We start from the raw sequence: 24,375 nt of genomic DNA, 5'->3' as shown, positions 1-24,375 counted from the left end.
TGCTGCATTGTCGACTTTGTCTTCTATCAAATTCTATGACAGTTGTTGAGGACGAAGAGGGTTCTGCATGCGTGTTTTCAAATTAAACAGTGGACAAGATTATTTGAATCAGGTTTCGTGGTTTCTAGTATTTGTTTTTGATGTCTAGACTCCAATTTTTATGACAAAGTGCAACTAGAGTGTGACGTCTCTGCATACCTGGATGGACGTTTCTGAAAACGATTATAAATGTGTCGGTTTTGGTGGTTTATGCAGTTAGATAGATTTAGGAAATGGAAGTGCACTAATGATACTTCTTGGTTGTGATGTGTAATTCTAGATTAAGCGTGCTGTGACAAGAATGCCAGCAAAAAAGGAAGATGATCTTCTAGTTTTGTAGTGGTTCAAAACTTAAATGTTTTCACTTCCAAGCTGGAAACAGAGTATCAGAGCTCGTGAGTAGATGTAGGAGCCCGGTGTCTTCCAAAATGGCAATGAGGCCTACAGGAATGGGACTGGAAACAGTGATGCAAAAGAAGGCAATGAGGCCTTTAGGTGTTACGGGCATTGTCCCGAATGGCTGTTTATCCAACCTTGATTGGATTCCCTTTCCCCTTTCTTGAGGTACCCTTGTCAAGATTCCTCTAATAAAACGTTAATTTTGCCGATTAAAAAAGGAGGCGGCAATAAGTAGTAAGTGAACAAAGTGAGTTTTCTAATGTAGCCTCTCTCGAAAGATTCCGAGTATCCAACTCAAGCAAAAGATCAAAGCAAACCACATTAGGCCAAGCAAACCTCTTTCGAATGATTCCGAGTACCCAACAAAACGCTATTCCTTTTCTACTCAATAACTTAAAAAGGGAAAAAGACAAACGAATATTTAATAAAAACCCTAGTTCACACAAAACCATTCAAATTTCAGATTTTTCTACGGGACTTTCTTTGCCTCGAATCAACTTCACTAATTCTTTGAGATCATCAGACATAGCACAACTTACGGAATGTGCTTTAAGGATATCCGGAGTTCTTGATCTGGCAATAATTGTCGGCAATACAAGAATCTGCACAAAAATGACCAAAAAAAACTTGCCAACCATTAGTCACGGATATGGTAATTATGGTAATTACAGGGATGTCATAAGAACACAAAAAATGGTAAGAATGACGCAGACAAAACAATCTGGCTTTTTCTTGATCCCACCAAAAGAACAAAAAAAACTCCATAAGATGAACAAATGAGGATATAAGTTGGCCTTTGTTGAAAACTAAGAACAAAATCAGAGAGGGGTCCACCTTGTGGTTTCCAAAACTGAACTTCATGAAATCCTCATTACAAGTCTCTACCATACTGACCAAGCTCTCAAGGCCCTCAACAGACTTATTATTGAAAGTGACGAGAACCTACATTGCGATAAGCGAAAGAGGTCTAAGCAAACTAGCGTCAATGTATCTATTCATTAGTTTGACTTTTGTATCGAAAGAGGCACAAATTCCCAAACCTGATTCTCCACTAGAAACTCTGTATCATACCCAGCATTAATTTCATCTTTAAGCACCTGACAAACACATTCACACCCAAAATTTAAATACAATAGACCAACATATTCATGCTTTGCTTAACCTGGAGCCAAAACCCTAAACACAATTAAGGATGAGCAAATATTTAGCTTAGCACCACTGTGCCACTAAGGCTACCTAATAAGCATAATAATTGATAATTAGAGTCCCAAATAGTTCTCATGTAGTGCTTGATTGGATAATATAATTATCTTTTTGATCATGCACACACAATTGTTGATTATGTAGAAAAGATGATTATTGCCAATGTATCGTCAAAGCTATCAGCAAAGTTGTCAGCGGACTTAGCACATAACCCACATGGTTTGCATGACCGACGTGCTGGCTAGCCTAAAGAAGCAATGAACGACCATAGCGATGAAGATTTGCAGTTGAGTGAAGTAAAATCTGTCAATATTGCTAAGACTAAACCCCATGTTTTTCGGGGGCAACAAATGTTCACATTGAGTTTGTCATTTCACATAAGTTTGATGGAGCCAATGGGGTGATGAAAAGTTCGGCATTTTGGGCCTTCTCATTGTTTGTTCTAAAATATCAATTTGAATGGTTGAAACTCTGGCGCTCCTCAACTTTAATATTTAGACACTACAAAACTCGAGGTCGAGTCTTTTCCAACCAAGGGAGAATGAGGGGGACAATAAAAAACAATAAATTGATAGATGAGGGTATTTTGGTAATTGAAGAGACTCTAATCAAGAGTTTCAGTTCGTTCCAGGATTGGTGGATCTAGATGCATTAAATGCATGTTAGTAGGTTCAATGTATGCATTTATATCTAGATTCTAGGTTCATTCAATATCTTATTAAATGTGTTCATTGATTAAGCTCATTTCATTTAGACTTCTAGGAATTCGAAAGGCCATTGTTTAGCCTATAAATTTGGATGTAATCTTTCTTTCCAATACAGAGTCGATTAATGAATTGAGTTTTATAAGGCTAAGGCCATTGTGATTGGGTTTTGGGTTGCAGTCCTTCCTTGCAGAAACCCCCTAACCCTTCGAGAGTGAAGCACCTCTATCTCTCTCTACCTCTTCTCATTCTTTCCTTAATTCTTCTTTGCGCACTTATCCAAGTAATATTCTAATTTTCCCACCCAAATCCACCACAATTCTAGTTGTATGAGGCAATACTGCTTGTTCAATTTTAACTTAAACAGATTATCACATTTTTGTTAACTAGGTTAGTGTCTAATCGCTTTAGAGCTGTCTCTTTTTGCCACAAAACAGCAGTCCTTGTGGGTTCAGCCTCCCTCCCGCCAAAATGCATTTCGATACAATTCATGAATAAAATAAAATATCAAACACATGAGAACAATATTATGAAATGAACAGAAGGTGACCTGACAAAGCACAACAGGCTCTTCGTATAACATCTTTGAGAAAAGCTTGTCTTCGTCTGGCGTCTCATTTTCATCATTCCAATAATCCTATGGTAAGAAGTTTAATAAACCCAAGAAAAGAAAGCACGACAGTTAGGAACATACCATACAAATAATAATAAAAAAGCCTGATTAATGCAACAGTATTCTATTTTTTTTATCAAAAGAGCTACCACGAGATATCTAAGTGAACTACTCACCTCGACTTGCAAATAGGGAAAAGAAAGAGTGGTGAAAACAAATCCTCCAATAATGTAATACCGAAGAGGCCTCCCAATTATGTTGGCTGGGACGGATTGTTTGTGTGTTGCGAGTTCTATGATGAATTCACGTATCTCTGGACCTCGGCGCACTTTAATAACAATAGAATCACCACTATATTTTTTACCCATAAGATAACTGAATTCTATCCGCCGTCCTCTTAAAAATGGAACTGAAAATTAATTTCAAAGTAGAGCATAAATTTAAAGATGATGTTTTGAGGATCAAATCTTGCATAAAATAAAAGGATAGAAAGAACAAAAGATTTACCTGTTCCGTCATTATTAATGTTAATCCCATCAATGCTGAGAATAACGTCATATGGTTTCAGAATCATAGATTCTGGATAGTTAGGCTTGACTTCTGTAATAAGGACGCCTTGTTGATCATGTTCCATCTTCATTACCACGTGCAAATCGGGATTTTCCATCTTTTGCCACTTGATGCCAAGTTGTGGGAATCCTGTCGTTTGAAGATACGAATGTGATGTTTAGATTGTTAAGATTTTGAAAACCCAAACACAAGATTTAAGGGAAGAAACATAAAAATAAGGTGTAGCGGTGCTGGCATTAGATACAAATAGATAGATGGGATCAATAATCCTTAGTTTTAGTTACAGTAGACCTTCATATATATGGCTTCTCAAAAAGCAAAGGGCCAACTTGATTGTCTTCCCCGGGGATCCTAGATGAGGGAACCTAGGGGAGCCACTGACTCCAACTATGGTCTGTGTAAACACCATATAAAGGATTAGACTAGTTCAATTGAAGAGAATGTTTCTATGGTTAGATTCATATCATGACATACATGTGGAGGCTTCGTAAGATCTAGTAGAAGAAATGAAATAGATAAAGGTTTTTCTATTTCAATTGTTTAATTTAAGACTTAAAAATATTTACCCACGCCCAATCTAATATGAATTCATACATTTCTTTCCTTTTTTAGCCCCCATGTCGCCAAGAATTCATTTTGATTGAACCGGCTAGTTTCGAATGTTAACTCCGGGGCATGTTTCGTTTCAAATTTCAGCGCCAAAATACTTTTGCTAAGAAAGAGAGTATCCCAAACTCTCTGAGAGTTCCACAATTTGCAACCTCTATGAGAGAGCAGGAAAAAAAACATGTTTTTCCCGCATTGGTACTTAACCACATACGCGGTTCCATCATTTTACTCAATCGAAGTTGTTAAAGCATCCAACTCAATATCAATGGGTAATGACTGGAAAGGCTGTCCAGGCTCATATACTACTTTTGGAGGCTCATATACTACTTTTGGAGGAGATAATTAACCAATGTAGGACAAATTCCAACACTCCTACGCATGTGCAACCCCCAACTCGCACGTGGAGAGGTAAACAAACGATCCATAACACTTAGATCGCAACAAACAACGCTGCACTTACGACACAAACAAGGGAGAACAAATTCTTCAAAACCCTAGTTCTAATGCCATGTTAAAGCATTCAACTCAAAACCAATTTGGCAATGAGTGTAGAAGCTGCCCAAGCTCATATTCTAATTTTGGAGGAGATAATTAACCAATGCAGGATAAACTCTAATAGAAGTTTTATTCACCCCTATAGATGTACGAGCCTTTTTTTGTTTGGTTTAAAAGTTCTTTAAATTATATATTACAGCTTAACATAGGGCTACTTTGAATTAAACTTTTGCTTCTATTTTATTTCTACTTGTCACGTCTATACGAACTTGAACCGTAGACCCTTTTCTTTTTTTGTCTAGGTGCAGGTAGTCTACATCTTCACAGACATGTCTATTTCACAGAGCCAATCTATGAGACAGTGCCCAAACATGTATACAAGAATACATTAGTTAATACTCCCACTTCCCTTTATTTGAGATTTCCAAAAGGTGCTGGTTGGCGGAGAGATCTGAAGGAATCCGATGTTCCCACCCTTCCCGGTCGGTTGCGGAGGAGAGAAAGGTGCCCTTCGCATCTTGCCCCCCCCCCCCCCCCCCCCCCCCCCTCCCCCCCGCCCATTGCCTAGCCTAAGGCTCTATCTGTTTTCCAGTGGTTGGCGATGTGGGACAATTGATGCAATTTTTTCACTATGACAAAGAAGATAGAATACATTCGGTTGCCCATTACAAGAAGCTACAAAATCCAAGCATACCAGTATATGCTCCATTCTTGTCATAGTCTTGAATGAAGTGGTTAATAACTTCCGCAGGTATAAAATCACTTTTGTTGTTTTTGGACTGAAGTTTCAATCCTATACATTTGCCTCTTTCATCAAAAGCAGGTCCACTGCACATCGCCCCCTTCAAGCCTACATCGAGCTGTTAAACGCAAGCAAAGAATTTTGATTTGGTGAACCAAAAACAGACCGATATACAGTTGCAAAGAACAATGCAGTCGCTTTGGGGTCCCCAATTTTGACCAAAAAATGGAAGCCCCACATAGGCATAACCCTTGTCCTTGACAAAAATAGTAACATATCATTTCTCTTGGGCCTCAATCGATATCAAGAATACCAAAATGTACCTAATGTTTGTAATTGATAATAAAAATCTATTAACCATCAGGGTTAGCCCAATGGCTAGAATATCATTCCCCAATTAGAGGTCAGGAGTTAGATTGCTGTACCCTCCAATGTACCAATAAAAACATAATAAAAGTAAATAGACATAAGTTTTACGAAGTGTAAAAATAAATAACCAATACAAGTGCTCGATTAATTAGAAGGATCATTAATGGACAGTATCAAATGTAAGCATTACCTGGAAAACTTATTATAGTCATCATAATTGCCTTTCAGAGCATAACTTTTCAAAGTTGAAATTGAACAAATCATAGCTTACCCTAACAATGATCCTTTTTTTAAAGTTTCATCATTTTAAATTTTGTTGTGTACCACAAAAAGTTTAGGGTCATCCTTATAGAATTGGCAAATTCGGTTTGACAAGTTTGATACAAGTCCTACCTAATATGGTTGAGTATTAATCAAACATGTTGCCAATTACCTTGTTCCTCTAAGAGCTTTAGGGGCTTTTTGAGATTTGTCTTTATTCAAAAAAAATTCGCGTTTGTTAGTTTTGCATCAAACTATTGTGGATTATTGCTTTGTCTTGTCAAGAAGAATCGAAAAAGTAAAAAATTCACTTTTACCCTAAATCTTTTGAAATATCCAAATAAAGCCTAAAAAGCCGGCTTCTTGGACTTTATCTGGATATTTCAAAAAATATTAGGGTAAAAGTAAATTTTCTTTACTTTTCCGACTTCTCTCGTTGAGACGAATCAATAAGCCACAAAAGTTTGGCCCAAACTAAAAAATACAGCCCCTAAAGCTCTTAGAGGAACAAGTATGTAGAGTTAAATTAATAATAACCCCTCGATGTACTGACAACGAATGATAATATGCATGTGTTTGTCGCAGCTGCACTGATGGTACAGTTGCTTAGTAAAAAGCAGAATTTTCTTTCGAACATCTTGAAAGAAAAATTCAAAAAGCATTTTATAGAAGTAGCCTTTTCATCTTTTTTAGAAGAAGTTTTCGGTTTTCAACCCAAAAGCATAAAGAAGAAACTGTGCAAAAAAAATAGCAAAGTTTCGAAAACCGGACAGTTCGAACAGAATTGAAGCATGACATCATTATTATGACACAAACCTAATAAAGATAGCAAAATTTTCATCCTCCTCGTAAGAGTGTTTACTCTTTGAAATCTGCTTGGGAAGCAATTAGAGTGTCGAATGGTACTCAGGACTGGTGTAACATTGATTGGTTTCCCAAAAATGTCAATAGATGGGCATTCATCTTATGGATGGCCATGCAAGGTAAACTTGCTTCAAAGGGACTGCTGAAATGGAGTGTGGTGGACAATGCCACTTGTGTTTTGAGCAGCAATGGGGCTCTTGAGTCCCATAATCATTTATTCTTCGACTGCCCTTATTCAAGTGTTGTTTGGAGGGTGATTTCAGGAAAGAATCATATTCACAGAGGTCCTCTCAATTGGGAAGATGAAAAGAAATGGTTTCTGCTGCATTCGAAGGGGAAGACTATTAAGAAATCTATACTTAAATTATCCCTGGCAGCTACTGTCTGGTATTTGGTGCGAAAGGAATATGATAATCTTTCAACAATAGATGAAGGAGGCTACTGTATTGGGCTCCAAGATTTGTAACAATATCAGAGATGCCATGATTGCTTGGAGAAATATCAAAGCTACGCAGAACAGGATAATGTGCAGGACTTGGGGAGTTCCTTCCCCAAGATTGAGGCCTTTTGCTGTAGTAGATTAAATTTTGGTTTCTGTCCCTTTTGTTGATAGGTGCCTGGTTGTGTGTGTGTATATACAGTCCGGATCTGGTCAGGACGTCCTGACCAGAGCTTAGGTCCTGACTTCTCCCACAGCTGTCGGATTGTGTTTTCGATGTTCCGGATGCACGGATAGTTTGTTCGCACGAACAAACTATCCGTGCATCCGGACCATTGAAAACACAATCCAACGGCTGAGATCGTGGTCCGGACCTAAGCTCTGGTCAGGACATCCTGACCAGATCCGGAATATATATATATATACACACACAGTTGTTTTCAAGTCCGGACGCCTTATGGTCCGGACCTCCCATTTCCCGATCGATTTTCGATGATCTGAGTCGCTCAATGTGATCAGAACGTGATTTTAAGTGTACTTGAGAGAAATCAGCAAAAAAAATGATCGGGAAGGGCTTGATCCAAACAGTTTTTTATTGAACCGTTCAGTAAAAAACTGCTCGGATCAAGCATTTCCCGATCATTTTTTTTTCTGATTTCTCACGCGTACTTTTAAAATCACGTTCTGAACACATTGAGCGGCTCGGATCATCGCAAATCGATTGGGAAATGAGAAATCCAGACCATAAGAAAATCCGGGCGACTGGACCTGAAAAGAACTATATATATAAATATATATATATTCATGTTTAGTGACTCCTAAACTTATGTCTTAGGGACTTAGCTGAGATAGTTTTGGTTTTGTGTCCTGTTTTGGACCTTGCTGTGTCTTGTAAAAAAAGAAAAAGATAACAAAGACTACAGCTATTAGATGCAGTTACACAAATAACTTGTCTCCTTTGTTGTTTATAATTTGTTATTTAAAGAGGTTCTTTAAATGCAGTTGTTCAGTTCCCAAACAAGACTTCCCAAGTTTTCGACGGGTTGGGGATGACAACCATTTGGAGGATTAGTGACCTGATTACAGTTAGGGAACCTCTCCAATATTCTTTCTTAAAATGATTTAAAAAATAATAATACCTAATGAGGACTTTAGACATCTATTCATAGACTCAAGGACCCTACTAAAAGTAGAGGATGCTAAAATGACAAAATAGATGCTCTAAATTTACTGCACCAAAATTCCACATCAAATAAGCACCAAACAAGTGAGGCTTTCTTGTTCTATAAAAGCACTCCCCAAACTCTTACAATCCCACATCCGCTAGAGAAGTTAAAAACTTGCCTGGACACTCTAGTTCCATAATAATTTAAGCGGTGGTGTAGAGTTATATCTACTGCAAAAAAAAAAGTCCAGTTCTTTTGACCCACGACCGGTTTGATAGGTTTGCCAAGTCAACCGGCATTTTCTTCTTTGGTTTATCACGCAACAGTGCAACACTTTTGGATATAAAAACATTGGACTGTAGCACAGCTTCCGATACAGGAAAATCATAAACTGCAACACTTACACGGTAATAAACACTGCTAAGAAGCATGGACACATGGAAGTGCCGATCAAACTTATTTCTTAGGCATTGACATCAAAGAAGTGCTGGACACGTTACGAAAAGAGTGTCAAACAAGTGTCTGAATTAAATTTTTCTTCCCTAATTGTGGACACGAAAAAAAGAGAGTATTCGACACATGTCCAAGGAGTGTCGGTGTCACTCGCATGTCGGACAAAGACATACCATCTTCTTTTAAGTGTTTGTGCTTCTTAGCTTAGGTGTAGTGTATATGATATCAATAAGCAGTCAGATTTAAAAGGAATGCAATTCATTTGCTTAATTGTAGTTTCTAGGCTCTGTGTCCAACCTAAACCAACGTAATAATGTGCAATTTCTTCTCTCCAAAATTTGCATAATGACAGTCCTACACTAGAGTTTTCCCAATAGTTTTCTACATGGATTGCTAATACTCAGATTTTAGCATGAAGTTTTATTTCCTTCTTATGTGGTAAGGTAAAACAACTGGTAAGTCCAGTATATCTTTGCTGCCATTTTGGAATAAGTTTAACTATTAACCAAAATTCCATTAAATCCATTGTTTCTGCATCTTTGATGATGGACCCACATTTTGCATTTTTATAGGTTTGAGAAAATAGGCGGGGGGAAGTATTTGTACCATACTACCATTAAAGTAACAATTTTACACCACGACACTATAAACACAATTTTTACAACAAAAACGACACAATCTATAAGCAAAGTATAATAGATTAATAATGGCTAACCGTATAACTACTAAACCATTGGGGATTTTCATGTAATTGATGCAGTGGAAAAAGGAGATTTCTAAACTCCTGAAAAAGAAAAGGGACTCGACTATATGATTAATAGAACTTCACGGACGTTTTCCCATTACCGTACCTGAAAAGCCAGAAGTTTGGTGCCCCAAAATAAATAGCGTGTCATGCCCAATCTCAGCACACGAGCAGTCATCAGAGGCACATAATCTCTATCTTCTCGAGAGAGGGCAATGATCGCTTTATCCCCGGGTGATGGCATATCTCCAAACTCCATTGGCTTAACTCCCTTCCAGAATTCATCATCATTGACTGTAAGAAGTGCTGCATGCAAAATCACCCCATACAATATCACCTAATTGTTTTGAGCAAAAAAATTATCAAAAGTCCATGAACAATGAATCTTATCCAGCCTATCTTTATTATTTGTAAGCCAAGAATGGCAGTGGTTTGAAAGTCCCTCTGCTTTTCTAAGAGTTGCTTCTTCTTTTTTGATGAACCTTCCCTTATTTGCTGCAAACATTGAGATCTAATATCTTGTATTGTGCAAGATCTCTAGCACTCCAAACGAAAACATCAAACACCAACAACCACTAGATGAAATAGATTATTTGACGGTCCACTTGTTCTGAACGACCAAATTCTACTATCTTTTCTTGTCATATCATTTGGGTAGAGACTATATGCAGGAATCACGAGAATAATTATTTAAACTTGAGGATCAAATATGTAAGGCCTGAGAAAGCCCGACATATAACCACAAATCAAACACAAATAAGAAACAAACCACTAACGAGAGCCCATAGCTGGAGATGCGTAATAAAATCCCCACCCTAGAAGAAATTGACCTTCTAATGTCCCAGCTACTACACAAAGCAGAACTAACCCAGTCGTTCATATTACCTTTTCAATAGGGATACTTATACGCAGGGGTATATAAGTGCAAAGCAGATCGATAGAGTAAAAGCAGAGCATCTAATCAAGGGCTATAAAAGTCAAATTGGTTTACTTCAACATTCATAGGTCAAAAAAGAACTATTGTTTGCCTAAATCTCTTTTTTTTTTTTGCAAGATTTAACGATACAAAGAGTAGTGCATTAAATGACGCAGAGAGAAAGCAAAGTAAATCATACCAAGACCACACTCAGGTGCTATAGCAAGCATTGTAGCTGTATACAATGTATGACAGTTGTCTTTCATGAGCTTCAATACAGTGTGGTGATCCACTGAATGAGCAGTAGTTAACACTCTTCTCCCACTCATGATTAACCCATAAGCATAAGACTGATGTTCCTGTTCCCTTCTCCACGGGGATGAGAAATCTGGTTCCGCCATAATGCAAACTACCATGACAAGTGCATCTAATTGTGGCTGGAAAAAGACCAATAATTAGCATACACTTACTTTTGTGGTGTTCCGCATGATCATCACTAATGGTCTAGCTTATCTAACAAGGATGCAAGAAGAATGAAATAGAAATGGAAGAGAATGTTATTATCCTTTCACAACTTTAGTCAGAGAAAAAAGAATTATTCGTTGAGTTTATTTTGTTTTTCTTTTTGCATAACCAACCTTAATGGAGCATGGCTGCAAGTAAATTCTTTTTTTAAGAGCTGAAACTATGAGTAAATAACAAGAATACAGTGATACTACATGGGACATCATTAATCATAGTAGAGAGTGCACCACATGGTATTGTGATTTTTTATTGGCAACTTTTTGTTGGCAACAGCCATTGGGCACTAGGTAACCATGGTGTCACTGTCAAACTCAGTATCAAATCGTTACTGTCGTCAGTTTGGATTCTGGAATGTTTATAAAACCAGTTTTTTTTCGAGTCTTAGTATCATGTAGTAGTCTATTCTTGGGGTAAAAAGCTTTGTAACTTCTTTCAGAATTACCATAAAATCCAAATTGACTATACCTGCAAATTTTCAAACAAACGCAAATAAATAAAAAAGAAACTCTTTATTGTCTTCTCATAAACGATTCGCTTTTTAATTACTCTCTTCGTTCTTAGTTTTGAGATCACGACCATGGACTAAGTTATTGGGGGGCCAACAGGGAAATAAATAAATAGAAGAACCCCCGATTATTGAGCTGGTCATTCACGTTAGTCTGACTTCAACCAAATAAAAAGGGAGGGTGTGTGTGTGTGTGTGTGAGAGAGAGAGAGAGAGAGAGAGAGAGAGAGAGAGAGAGTTTTCCTATTGAATACCTCTGTGATCCACCAGAAATAAAGGATGGGTTTTTAATTCAAATTCGGGAAGAAGACTTTAGGGAGATGAGAGGGACGTAGAATTCTTTGGAGAGCAAATTGTTAAGAGTTTGCATTGTCCTATTTGGGCCAGTTTTTGGACCCACTTTGATGATCAAAACAGCTGAGTCTCGAACCAAGCAGCAAATAATCAAGAAACTAAAAAACGTAACTATTCCAATCATCAAACCGAGCCCGCAAAACAGCCACATAGGTAAGGGACGGGAGAGAGTACGATCTCGATTTTCCGGACGCCTTGATTATATTTCGTTCGCTAGCCAGTAAAAGGACAGAGCCATACTAGTTGCAAGAGTGAGTGTCAAGCTGTTTTGTCAACCTGATTCTCAAGTGAATGGTCGAATGCTTAAGCAACCCATGCTGTTTTATATACTTGTATATACAATCCATCATGTAAAATTTGTTACCCAAATTTAACTGAAAGCGACAGACGAAAAGGAATTTGACGACTTTCAAGAGAATCGAAACTGTCTGTCTTCTCTTCTGATTAAATACTAAGAGAAAGGAAAGGATCGGGTGTGATAAAGATATGGTGAGGAACGAAATAGACCCAACAAAGATTCCATCTTTTATTTCATCTCCTTTTTTCACCATTCAGGGGGCGGATAATTAATTAATCAAGCTTACCATATCCTCCGCCCGGCCGTATTCTTCACGATCTTCTTCTTCTTCATCATCATCTTCGTGGTCTTCAGCCCAAACTAACGATTTCTTCCCAAGCGAAGAGATATCGTCCCTGACAGAGGCGCGACGAGAGGAGAAAGACCCAGTAATGGTGGTGGCACTATTATGGATTACAGTACAATGGTCGACCCAATCATTACATGATGATGATGAAATTAAGAGGAACGATTGAATTCTTTTGGCCACGAGGAATTTGAAGGCAGAAGAAGAAGAAGAAGAAGAAACAACAACGGACGGCAACCGGCAGGAGTTTTTGGAATATGTGTTGATTGCCTTTAAATTAAGAAAGAGAGGATTAGCGATCGGAGAAGAAGTAGCCAACACCATCTTCTCCTTGTTGGGATGAAGAAACGACGGACTGAGGGCATGCCGGTTACTGACAAATTGTACTTGTAAGCTTTATAGGTTTTGAGAAATTTTTTGTCGTCGGATGGATACCCACGTAGTGTCCGCTTGACACGTCTGAGTCATCCAATGTGATTTTGGACGGCTCAGATTTAAAAAGAGAAAGAGGAGAGATGAGAGAAGAGATAATGTTTTAATCTGAGCCATCTAAAAATATGTCGGACGGCTCGAAAGTGCCGAACGGACACCGTATAGTATATACCTTGTCTGCACCGAAAAATTTATCCTTTTATATAGTATATGCTTAGCCCTAATAAATTTTGGGCAAGTGAACAAGTTTAGTCGAAAACCACTTTTAAATTGGTAACTCATCCGAGGCCGTAGATGAACCGAGCAGTTTGCGAGCTCGACTCGTTAAGGCTTGGTTCGGTTCGTTTACTAACTTCAGTTTTCTGCTCATTTATTGAACGAGTCAAGCCGAGCTCAACTCGTTCGATAAAAGCTTTGCTCGTTAAGGATGGTTTGGCTCGATTAAAGAGGATTGCTCAACTCAGCTCGATAAAAGCTCGACTTATTTACAACCCATAGTGGTGATGAACGTTCCAGTCCCATGAGGGGTGGGGCTTTGGGAGCCGCCGAGCCAAGACTATGCATAGCCTTTGGATTCCCTAAGGTCCCGTTCCAGAACCTTAAATAAGTACTTATTTTTTCGAAAGACAATTTTAAGCTCAAAAATAATGTGGTTATGAAAATAATTTTCTACCAATATGGATCTTACTCCCTCCGTCTCAAATTCTTTGTCCGGTCCACAGAACGGAGTGTTAAAAATAATACAATTTTTTCAAGAAAAAATCAAAAGTTTTTTAACAACTTACTAGATATTAATGAGTATTTTTAATTCGTGAAAAAAGTTCGAATTTTTTCTTTAAAAAATTGCATTATTTTTAATGCTCCGTTTTGCGGACTGGACAAAGAATTTGGGACGGAAGGAGTATTTAATAGATCTTATCAAGATCTTTTATACAGTGCAAAAAAAAAATCAAAAAACCATTTTTCATTTACATTATTTTTGAGTTTAAAAATGTAAATTAAGCTGTTTATTTTTTAAGAAGATTTTGGAATGAGACCTAACTCTAACACCCCGCTAATATCGATAAAAACTAGTTTAGCCAATATCGAAAAAAAGAAAAAAAAAAACTACTAGTGCATTTTATAATCTCTACTAAATTACTACTACTGCCTGTTAGTAAAATTTAGAATGGCCCCCAAGCCAGATTTTAGCCCGATTATAGGCCCACCCAATCCCTATGGGTAGGGCTTTGAGTTAGAGGATTTGAAGCCTGGCTCGTTGGGCTACTGACAAGCCCGGCCCGTTACCCCAAGATTTTAGCTCGCGGAAGCCCGATTAAAGTCTGCCGTGAGTAATATGTTCGGTGTCTATAAATCCATAGGGGCGAGCATGGATCGGATTTGTTGGATTTTATGGTAAACCAAGAATCGAACAAATCTTCACGGTTTTAAAAGTTTCTGAGAACCAAATCAATCTATGAAATGCATATAAACAATTAATGTAACCAATTCAAACCATTAGGCCACGGTTCAATTTTGATCTTGAGCCATGGTTTATCTAAATTTGAGGTAATTTGTTTACAAAGCATTTTGAAGCAACAAGATTCGCGTAACAAATTAAAACAAAACTTGATTTAGAACCAATTCATTTAAATCACCGAAGATCACTAAAATAAATTCAAACTCAATGAATAATGATAGTCCCTAATAGGATGTGTGTTTCTTTCGAGATAATAGGATGTGTTAATTACTGTATAAAGTATCTTAATAGAATAGGACGAAAGTATATCATAATTGGGCCCATTAGTTTTGCTATATGTACCGACAGGGGAGGGATTTTGTACCGCCGGCCGCCGGCGGGCCGTCTCCGGCCACCAGACGACCGATCCAAGCCGTCCAAAAATTCTATAAAAAAAAACCCGATGGGCCTACGTGAGAATCAATGGCATCCGAGGTGTGTAGGGTGCTTAATCCAAGCATATGCATATATACATGAAAAGGGATGCTCAGATCAAACACACTACACAAAGGGGTGCTCAGATCAAGCACCCTACACACCTCAGATGCCATTGATTCTCACATAGGCCCCATCGGTTTTTGTTTTTTAGAATTTTTGGACGGCTCGGATCGGCCGTCTGGTGGTCAGAGACGGCCCGCCGGCGGTACGAATTCCCTCCCCCCGTCGGTATCTCTATCATTTATGTTATTTATTTAGTGTTTTCAAATAAAGTATCTGTTAAATGTATTATCTATAATTGTAGTTCGAATCAATTTGGAACCAAAACTATCAACATAAAATATGCAATTCAAACCATATGATTCGATTTTTCATTTTATAAATCAGGACTAAACAACACTAGTAAAAAATCGTACCAAATTGGCCGATTTGAATTGTTTCAAACTGGATCCGTGGTTCAACGGTCATTTTGCTCTAAATTTGTATATTTCAAAGTCCAAAGTAGATAATGTTTTTCATTTTATAAATCAGGACTAAACAACACTAGTAAAAAATCGTACCAAATTGGCCGATTTGAATTGGTTCAAACCGGATCCGCGGTTCGACGGTCATTTTGCTCTAAATTTGTATATTTCAAAGTCCAAAGTACATAATGTTTAAAATTCTTTGGGTGTGTTCCACTAACTAAAATTCAAATAAGTACATAGTTTTTCAATTAAAAATGATGTATTATAAGAGAATGATATGTCTTATAAAACGAAAAATAAGAACCTTAGTGAAATGGAGCCTTAATCTAAAATCCAAACTCTACCGTACAAAGTCCAAAACTTTGAATATTGAAACTAGAATGCCCAATATTATTAGTGTCCAATGCTGGTGCTTTTGATGGTGATTTTTACGTGCAATTTTTTTTTATTCACTCTTGTTAAATATATAGTGCAATATCTTGCTTTTTAAGTTAGTATTAGTGGCGGAGACAAAATTTCAATTTGGTTCGGAATGAGTATATATTCGGTACAAATATATGTATATATGTGTGTGTGTGCGCGCACACACTCTACAGTTAATCACTAAAATACATAGTAAAGAGATACACATCTTAATCAAATTTTAGTAGCACCACATCCAAACACACACCCGCAATTACATACTTAATAACCCAAAACAGACGTGTAACGCGTTCTAAGGTCAACTATCCATAATACTACCAAAAAAGTCCACTTCCATGTTCCATCAGTTAATCACTTATAAACATAATTCTAAATGCAAAACTAGCTTCTTCTTTTTTCTTAAAAGACTCCAGGTAGCACGTGCCACCCCGCCCCACTTATTGCCTCTGCCCCCTGAGAAGTATGGAATCACATCGTTTCAACTTCTTCTTTTTTTTACCTGTATATAAAACCCGAAGGCAGATCGGTTCAACTTGATCTCTCTTTTTTGGAAAAATAACGACCAAAAACGTGTTTTGATAATTAACACCAACCAATGACATCCTGAGAACATTTGTTAATGCTGAAAATGTCTTTGGGAAGTATTAATTATCAAACGCGTCCCGGGCCGTCATTTTCCCCTCTTTTTTTTGCTGAAAAGAGGTTCAAAGGTAAAGCTTGATAATAGCGAAAACAAGGGAATGATTGTGTAGGTGAACAGCTATCAAAAAAAAGATGGCGTAGGATAACAAAACAGAAATTCTTCAAAAGGAACCAGATCCATCCCTTCGGCAGTTCTCTCCAGTTTTGGAGTTTTTGGGCTCATCCCGGGCCCACAATAGTTATCGGAACAGTTCGCATTGTACATCTCGTCAAGAACTTCAGCCACACCAAATATTATGTTGATCGGATATTAATCAATACCCGACCAGCAAGCATTCATATTGAAAAAGAATATATAGCGCACACTGGATTCGAACCCATTTGTGCGTGTTTTTTCAATATAAATGGGTGCCAATCAAGTATTGAGCCCAATCGGATGATTTTTGGGATGTTAAAAGGTCTCGACGAAATCTACAACGTGAACGGTCACGATCATTACTGTGGACCGGAGAGAACTGCTACTGGGAGGAGCTGGTTCCTTGAAAACTCAAGAAAAGGCTGAACAAAAACCTGAAACCGCATTAAACAATATATACTGCAGTAGCTATTACCCAATATTCCTTTCCTCCTATACAATTTTGAATCTGAAGTTAAAAAATAGAAATTATAGCTCGCTCCAACTCACAATTTCACATGATCTACGAGACTTTCTTTGCATCGAGTCAACTTCATTTACACCAAAGACATGGCACAAGGAATGTCGTATGCTTTAAGAATATCCGGAGTTCTTGCTCTGGCGATATCCGTCCGCAATACCAAAATCTGTACCAACATGACAGAGAAAACATCGCCCTATTAATAGGAGGATTTCTGTACATCCGCTCGCTCAAATTAAAAACCGTTTGAGCTTGTCCAACATCGGTCAATTATAACCTTTAAAACTGGTATATGAACATGGACAACCTCATCACTCGTTGCCAATTGATTTTGAATTGGATTCTTAACACGGGATCAGAGCTAGGCTAGATGCCATTCTAGTATATGTAATTATACATTATGCCTCTGAAGTTTATAAGCTTACAACAAACAATTCTCTAAGTAAGGTTTTCAAACAAGTTAAAGTTTTTTCCCTATGGGTTGGAGTGGGGGTTCTCCTAACTAGTGAATATGTTTGCAATGGTAGATTTACTATGACTAATTCAATTATTGCTTCTTCACGTAATTCGTTAAAGATAACTATATTTGCAATATTAGGGTCACTATGCTTCCCAATGCTAGCGTAGAACTGTCCACACTGACTACGTTTAGGTAGGTAATGGTCTAACAGATGAATCCTCTGAATATTGTTCTCATTAGAGCATACATACATTTACAGTAAATATATAGAATATTGGCAAAAGCAAAAAAAAAAAAAAGATTTCAAAAGGAAAAAACAATATCTTTTTAACATTATATTATATAATTATAGAAGAGATTATACACGTAGAAGAGAAAGAAAATATATTCATCTCTAACGAATTATGTGAATAAGTCATACTTGAAATAGCTATAATAATCTACTGTTACGTGTGTGTGTGCACACGTATCATATCACTTAGATTTATTAATAGAATTTTAGTATTTAAATAAATATTTACTAGTTAGGAGGAACCCACTCCAAGCCAATACAAAAACCTCGTGTTTACAAACCTAAAATAACTGTAAGGATAAAATTGAAACATTTAAAAATATAAGGACCAAATCTAAGCCTACCTATAGCTACAAGGACTAAAAAACTAGATAGGCCAAAATAAAAATGGAGGAGGACTCACCTTGTGGTTTTCAAGAGTAAATTTCATGAATTCATCACCACAACTTTCTACCATACTAACCAAGCTCTTCAGCCCCTTTACAAGCTTATCATTAAAAGTCACGAGAACCTACATTGCGATAAGCAAACAAATAAGGAGATTTTATAAGCAACCATAAGGACGACTAATTTATAGCTTAACGTTGAGTGTAACATATTCCCAAACCTGATTTTGCACCAAGTTTTCCCCCTCACACCCTACTGTAATGTCAGCTTTAAGCACCTGACCAGGAATATGCCCAAATAGTCTTAATTATAATTTGAAAGACCAACATATTCACCCATCAGGGAAAAAAACAGACAATTTAGGAGAGACCAACATATTCGTGCTTGCATTTCACTTCAAAAACAGTAGAAGCAATTTAAGATTAGCAAATTTTCATGTGCTTGCATTTCACTTCAAAAACAGTAGAAGCAATTTAAGAAAATATATTAAGACTAAAACAATAGAGAAATGGCATGAAATGGAAAGAAAATCATAGGGCAATTCCTCAAACACAAGGTTCACCTGACAAAGCACAACACGCTCTTCATATACTGCGTGGGACAAAAGCTCGTATTCATCTGGAATCTCACATCCATCGTACTTTACATCCTAGATTAGGAATTTAACAATAAATGAAAAGAAAACACTAGGGTTAGGTGCATAACACAGGTAACACAACAGTACTTATGACATTTTCATAATATTGGATGAAGACCTGACCTATCTATGTGATTTACTCACCACATCTTGCAAATATGGGATAGAAAGAGTTGTGAAAACAAATCCTCCAATAACATAATACCGAGGAAGCATCCCAGTACTGTTGGCTGGAACAAATTGTTTGTGCGTTGGGAGTTGTGTGATCAATTCATGAATCTTTGAATCACGGAGAACCTTAATAACAATCTTATCGCCTTTATATTTTTGAGCGATAAGGTAAGTGAACTCTATTCGTCGCCCTTGTTGAAATGGAACTGAAATTAATTGCAACACAGAGCATAAATTCATGGAACAATATTTACTTGATTATAGAAAACACAGAAAAATCAGGTGACATTTCAAGCCACTCAAATGATGTTTTAGTAGAATTCACTTTTCTTGCCCATACATTGAATGAAGAGACTACAAATGAAGAAAGTTGGCTTGAGGATTGACGTTACATGAAAAAAGAGGATAAACATAAAAGATTTACCTGTTCCATCGTTATTAATGCTAATCCCATCAATGCTGAGAATAACATCGTATGGTTTCAGGATCTCAAACTCTGGATAATTGGGCAAAACTTGTGTTATAAGAACACCTTGTTGATCATGTTCCATGTTCATGAACACTCGCAAACTAAAATTTTCCATCTTCTGCCACTTGATGCCGAGTATTGGGAGTCCTGTTGTTTCAATAAATGAAGCATATGTTCAGATTATTAGTTATCTATGGATTCCTCCCCATGATCTAGGGAGTAAAAAAAAAATCATAAAAATTCTTCTTTTTAGAAAATCATAAAAAGCCAAAGGAAAAATATGAACATAAGAATGCTGGAGTTTACATGGTTCACCTAGTAAGTCAACATAAAAGGCTGCGGCAGTTGTTTCACTATGATGAAGAAAAATGCAAAACTTATTGGGGTTTCCCTTTAGCTAACAATATAGACCTAGGATAACAGTTATCCGAAAATACAAGAAGTAGCTTTATTCATAGCTTCGTACTATCAAACCTCAAACCCAGTAATAGAGAATTCTACTGTTTAAAAAGCATAAAAATCAAGGATTGCATGAAACAAAAACACTTAAAATAGTACAATTAGGGTATTTAATGAGATAGAGAGATCCAAACCCACCAGTGTATGCTCCATTCTTGTCATAGTCTTGAATGAGGTGCTTAATAGTCACTGCAGGTACAGCCTCAACTTTGTCGCCTCCATACTGGAGTATCATTCCCACACATTTGCCCCTGCCATTAAAAACAGGTCCACCAACTTTCCCTAGGTTCCAAGCCGCCTTGAACTGTTTGACACAAACTAAGACATCTAAGATTGTGGGGGAAAAAAAAAACAAAAAACAGACAGACCAAAAATTGCAATGTTGGCCATGAAGGCAAACAAACTATAGTATTTTGACCAAAAAACTAGTGAGCCCACATAAGCTCCAATTGGATTAACTTGGCCACAGTCTACTCATTTTTACAAGCAAAATATAAAAATACATTAACTACTTGGGTTATGATGCCGGTCAATCAACGAAAAAGATGAACCCTTAGAATTGTGCACGTAAACAACCCTAAAATCACATCTAAGGATTGTAATGGTACCCACATCAGTAGTGAAAAAAAATCAATTCCGTTTCGTAAGCTAAATCACATAATATTAGAAGAAGAACTTTTTATTCTGCAGAACAAAAAAAAAAGTTGACAACAAAAACAACCAACAAAATGGATCCATTTGCTCTCATACCAAATACAACCTTTGGAATCTGCATAAAGAAACCCTATAAATACATATCTAGGGGGAACATGGGCTCCACACCAGTAATAAAAAGCAAGAAAGTAAATTTCAAAAACTGAACTCGAACAGTGGTTGTGGAGTCCTTTGAATAGGCTCCACCAAACCATAACAATACGTTAAGTTCTACGACTAGACTAATAATATTCCATAATATAAATAGGTGGCAATCACAACCCATATTGATCCATATCCACCCATTTACAACCCACCCATATTCTCTAATGGGTATAAATGGATAACTCAATTTCAACCCTTTTTTATGGCTTTAAGCAGGTTGTAAATAAGACTACTTGTAAACTATATAAACTCCATCATTATAACATGACAAAAATATCCTTGTATAGAGATATCAAAGGTATACATGCATATCTTTAGGTAATGATTGGTATGTTGTAACTTCTTTGCTCTTTTGAGTCATGCATTGTTTGGTTGAAGGAGAGAAGTTACAACATCTCATTTTCTGGTGAAATCTAAAAATTGTTGCCTCCATATATAATACGATTTTGTAATTTTATTTCCAACATTAATCTTATGTAGTATAATGTGTCTATGAGGACCCGAAGCCTTACTAAGAAGGAGAAAATGACAGAGCATTTCTTGTAACTACCTCAAAAGCCAAAAGATTGGCCTGTGAAATCACATAACATGTCATGCCCACTCTCGACACACGGCTCTTAATCACAGAAACATAATCAGCCCCACGTGGATAGCCAGCAACAGTTATCTCTTCTCTAGATGCTGGCATATCCCCCAACTCGACTGGATTAACGCCTTTCCAAAACTCGTCATCATTCACTGTCAAAATTGCTGCATACAACATCATTCCACGAAATATCATCAGAACTACCAAAGAACAGAAAGTTAACCAAATAATTTAACATACTTAAAAAGTTGGTCTAAAGTCTTATTAATGGAAAGAATCCTGAGATGAATCTATCATAATACATTCCAATCTAAAAGGCCATCGTTTTAAAAGTTCTCTAAGTACGCATCTATCTTCTTGAAATTGTCATTCTATGGACGAATTTGCAAGTATTTCTAACAAAAATGTAGATATGTGATCATGCAACACTGCTAGAGAATCGCAATCACCAACACCAGACATCTTTCTGTTACCTTTTCGTTTCGTTTCTTGATTTTCCAATCCCATAGTAGTAAAAATCACACGATTTACGATTCGATTAGTTATTGGATTCAAGATTCATGAAAAACAATACGAATCTATAGGTGAATCAAGGTTTAGACAAAATCGGTGATGAATCGTACGATTCACGGTTCGATTCATCCAAATATTACAATTGTTTTGCATTCGACGAATATGAAACCACTTTGACCTTAAAATTAGGAGAATGAAAAAGCAAGAATATAAGATGAAAAAGTTGCAAGTACGAAAATTGGAATTTCCATACAAAACTATATTCATAATTCTTTTGACATGAACACACATTTTGACATATCCATCTTTTTAATTCTTGTATCTTTTAAATCATATCGATCACAGCAGGGCTCAGAGCCTCAGACCAACCCACATATGCTGTCGTCATATATGCCAGTTTCTTAACTATGAGGCTACATGATCATTGGTAAAAACAACATTTTATTGTTTCAAGGGTAAGCTTTCATTTCTACAATGAATCTTTAATACATATATGCATACATGTATTTTCCTATTATATTTAAGTTCCTATTATGTACAAGTGTCATCATCAATTACTGGTAGAAAACAAACTGCAAAAAAGATTTAAGCTTAAATATATCAATTTCACAATGTAAATGCATAGATTTAATCCCCAACGTGTTTTTGAAATGTTGAACGAATCGTTACAAATCACAGTTCCAAAAAAGGATCAATCCAATTCACAATTTGACGACCTTGCCAATCAGTACGAAACCACATACCTGTATCATAAAAGTTGCATCAAATTGGAAAATCAACCAAGTAAGAAAGTCCAACATATGACCACAAGTCAATAAGAATAAGCCCAGTGATGAGACAGAAACCAACCAACCATTCAAAAGCACAAAACGGGATATAATTTCTAAAATCGGTGACCTTGAAAGGATTCTGCAAGGTCAAACAAGTATGACAAATACACAAAGAATACTAGACAGTAAATCCTCTCTTGATCTTTCACAAATAAGTGAGATTCCTGGTATGATTGCCTTGACTCCAACAAGAAGGTAATATGTCCTCAATTTCATCTATTCTTCTATTTTTATTGAAAGATTTCTTTTCGTCTTTCATCTTTAGGAGCGAAGTAATTGCTCCCCACCATAGACAATATAGTTAACGGTATCCATTTCAATTTGGCAATTTGTACTATTACATCACAACGACGGTGTCTTCCTAAGTTATTTCATTTCCACAATTCACTTTTAGTGCCCTACTTCTCGAGCTTTTCAATGTTGGTCATACTACCTTTAGTTCTCCAATAGAATTCCGTGTTAAATTTCTTCTGTGGAGGATAACTTTGCTTAGCTAAACACCTACTGAAGCTTCTTCGCCGAAATTTGACATTTTCTAGACTTCTAATCTGGCACATAATTTTGCCACGAACAATAAGGTTTTTTTTTTCTTTTTCAGTTAGTCTGAATATCTAGACGATAAACTAATTTGTTAATCAACTTAGTTCAAAAAATTCATGGTTTCACATCCCACACAGCTGTTATAGCAGCTGGATTTCAGACTGCAAACTAAAGAATGAATCCGGATAAAATTTGAGTAGGATAGACAAAGTGTTTTGGGTCAAATTTCAATTCATCATAGAACACCCCATTATAAGATTTCCTCAAATTGTACACAATGATTTTATGTGCATGTGCAATCATACGTGGGGTTGCTACTATCTGTAACCCTATCTTAAAGTTACATTTTATGGCATTGTGATTTTCCTTCAGTTTCCAAGGTATTATCTATATATAAAGGAGAACTAATATCTGCTCTAGATTTCATACATTGTCACCCAATAAATTTTCTTAAAAAATACTGTGTATAGAGATGGAAAAGATAATCGTACCTAGATTGGTCTCAAACGCTACAGAAAGCACTGTAGCTGTGTACCACACATCGCACTTGCTTGTCTTAAGCTTCACTTCCTTGTGAAGATCAACAGCGCTGGCACTAGTGCATACTTTTCGCCCGCTTACAATAAATCCACTCCAGCATCCCTCTTCTTGTTTCATTTCCCATGGGAAAGCATAATTTGGTTCTACTCTGACGCTAATTACCTTGACAATTGCGTCTGCAAATGACTGAGAAATTTTCACATAACTAACATTTCTTCACTTTTGTGGTATTCCACGCATGAATACCACAAAAGGGTGAGAAGAATCTCTAGGGTGAGGCCTAAAAGACACCGTTTCACTTCCTAGACACTTCCACTTATGAGCTCACGAGAAAGCAAAAGAGAGTTTTTTTGCCATGTTCCCATTAATTTCATCCCTATCCCCAGCCATACTATAATTCATCGAATGCTTAAAACCCTTAATTTGGGCCGGGATAGAATGGGGGTATGATTTAAATTATAA

The 24,375-nt window shown here is 36.8% G+C and overlaps 1 protein-coding gene across 5 annotated transcripts in view; it reads right to left on the bottom strand.

The window, feature by feature from the left end:
• Positions 1–741: 741 nt before the first annotated feature.
• The window catches only part of LOC131313081 (casein kinase 1-like protein 10), a 38,918-nt gene continuing 15,284 nt past the window's right edge, over positions 742–24,375 (bottom strand). Inside the window, exons 14-22 of one of the 5 annotated variants that reach the window (XM_058341166.1) lie at positions 10,787–11,024; positions 9,778–9,977; positions 5,327–5,492; positions 3,466–3,657; positions 3,135–3,367; positions 2,896–2,982; positions 1,479–1,535; positions 1,273–1,380; positions 742–1,040 (exon numbers count right to left, since the gene is read on the bottom strand). In XM_058341166.1, the coding sequence (XP_058197149.1) occupies positions 891–1,040; positions 1,273–1,380; positions 1,479–1,535; positions 2,896–2,982; positions 3,135–3,367; positions 3,466–3,657; positions 5,327–5,492; positions 9,778–9,977; positions 10,787–11,024 (1,431 nt within the window). In that variant the 3' untranslated portion in view covers positions 742–890. Of the gene's footprint in view, positions 1,041–1,272; positions 1,381–1,478; positions 1,536–2,895; positions 2,983–3,134; positions 3,368–3,465; positions 3,658–5,326; positions 5,493–9,777; positions 9,978–10,786; positions 11,025–17,074; positions 17,338–18,326; positions 18,435–18,530; positions 18,588–18,872; positions 18,960–19,091; positions 19,325–19,542; positions 19,735–20,184; positions 20,351–21,454; positions 21,655–23,864; positions 24,100–24,375 lie in introns of those variants that run through there. The other 4 variants (XM_058341167.1, XM_058341168.1, XR_009196066.1 and 1 more) reach the window with 4 other exon arrangements.

This window comes from Rhododendron vialii, chromosome 13a (genome assembly GCF_030253575.1).
Source record: "Rhododendron vialii isolate Sample 1 chromosome 13a, ASM3025357v1".
Taxonomy (NCBI): Eukaryota; Viridiplantae; Streptophyta; class Magnoliopsida; order Ericales; family Ericaceae; genus Rhododendron; species Rhododendron vialii.
Note: the sequence above shows the minus strand (reverse complement) of the source record. Positions and strands in the feature narration are given on the sequence as shown.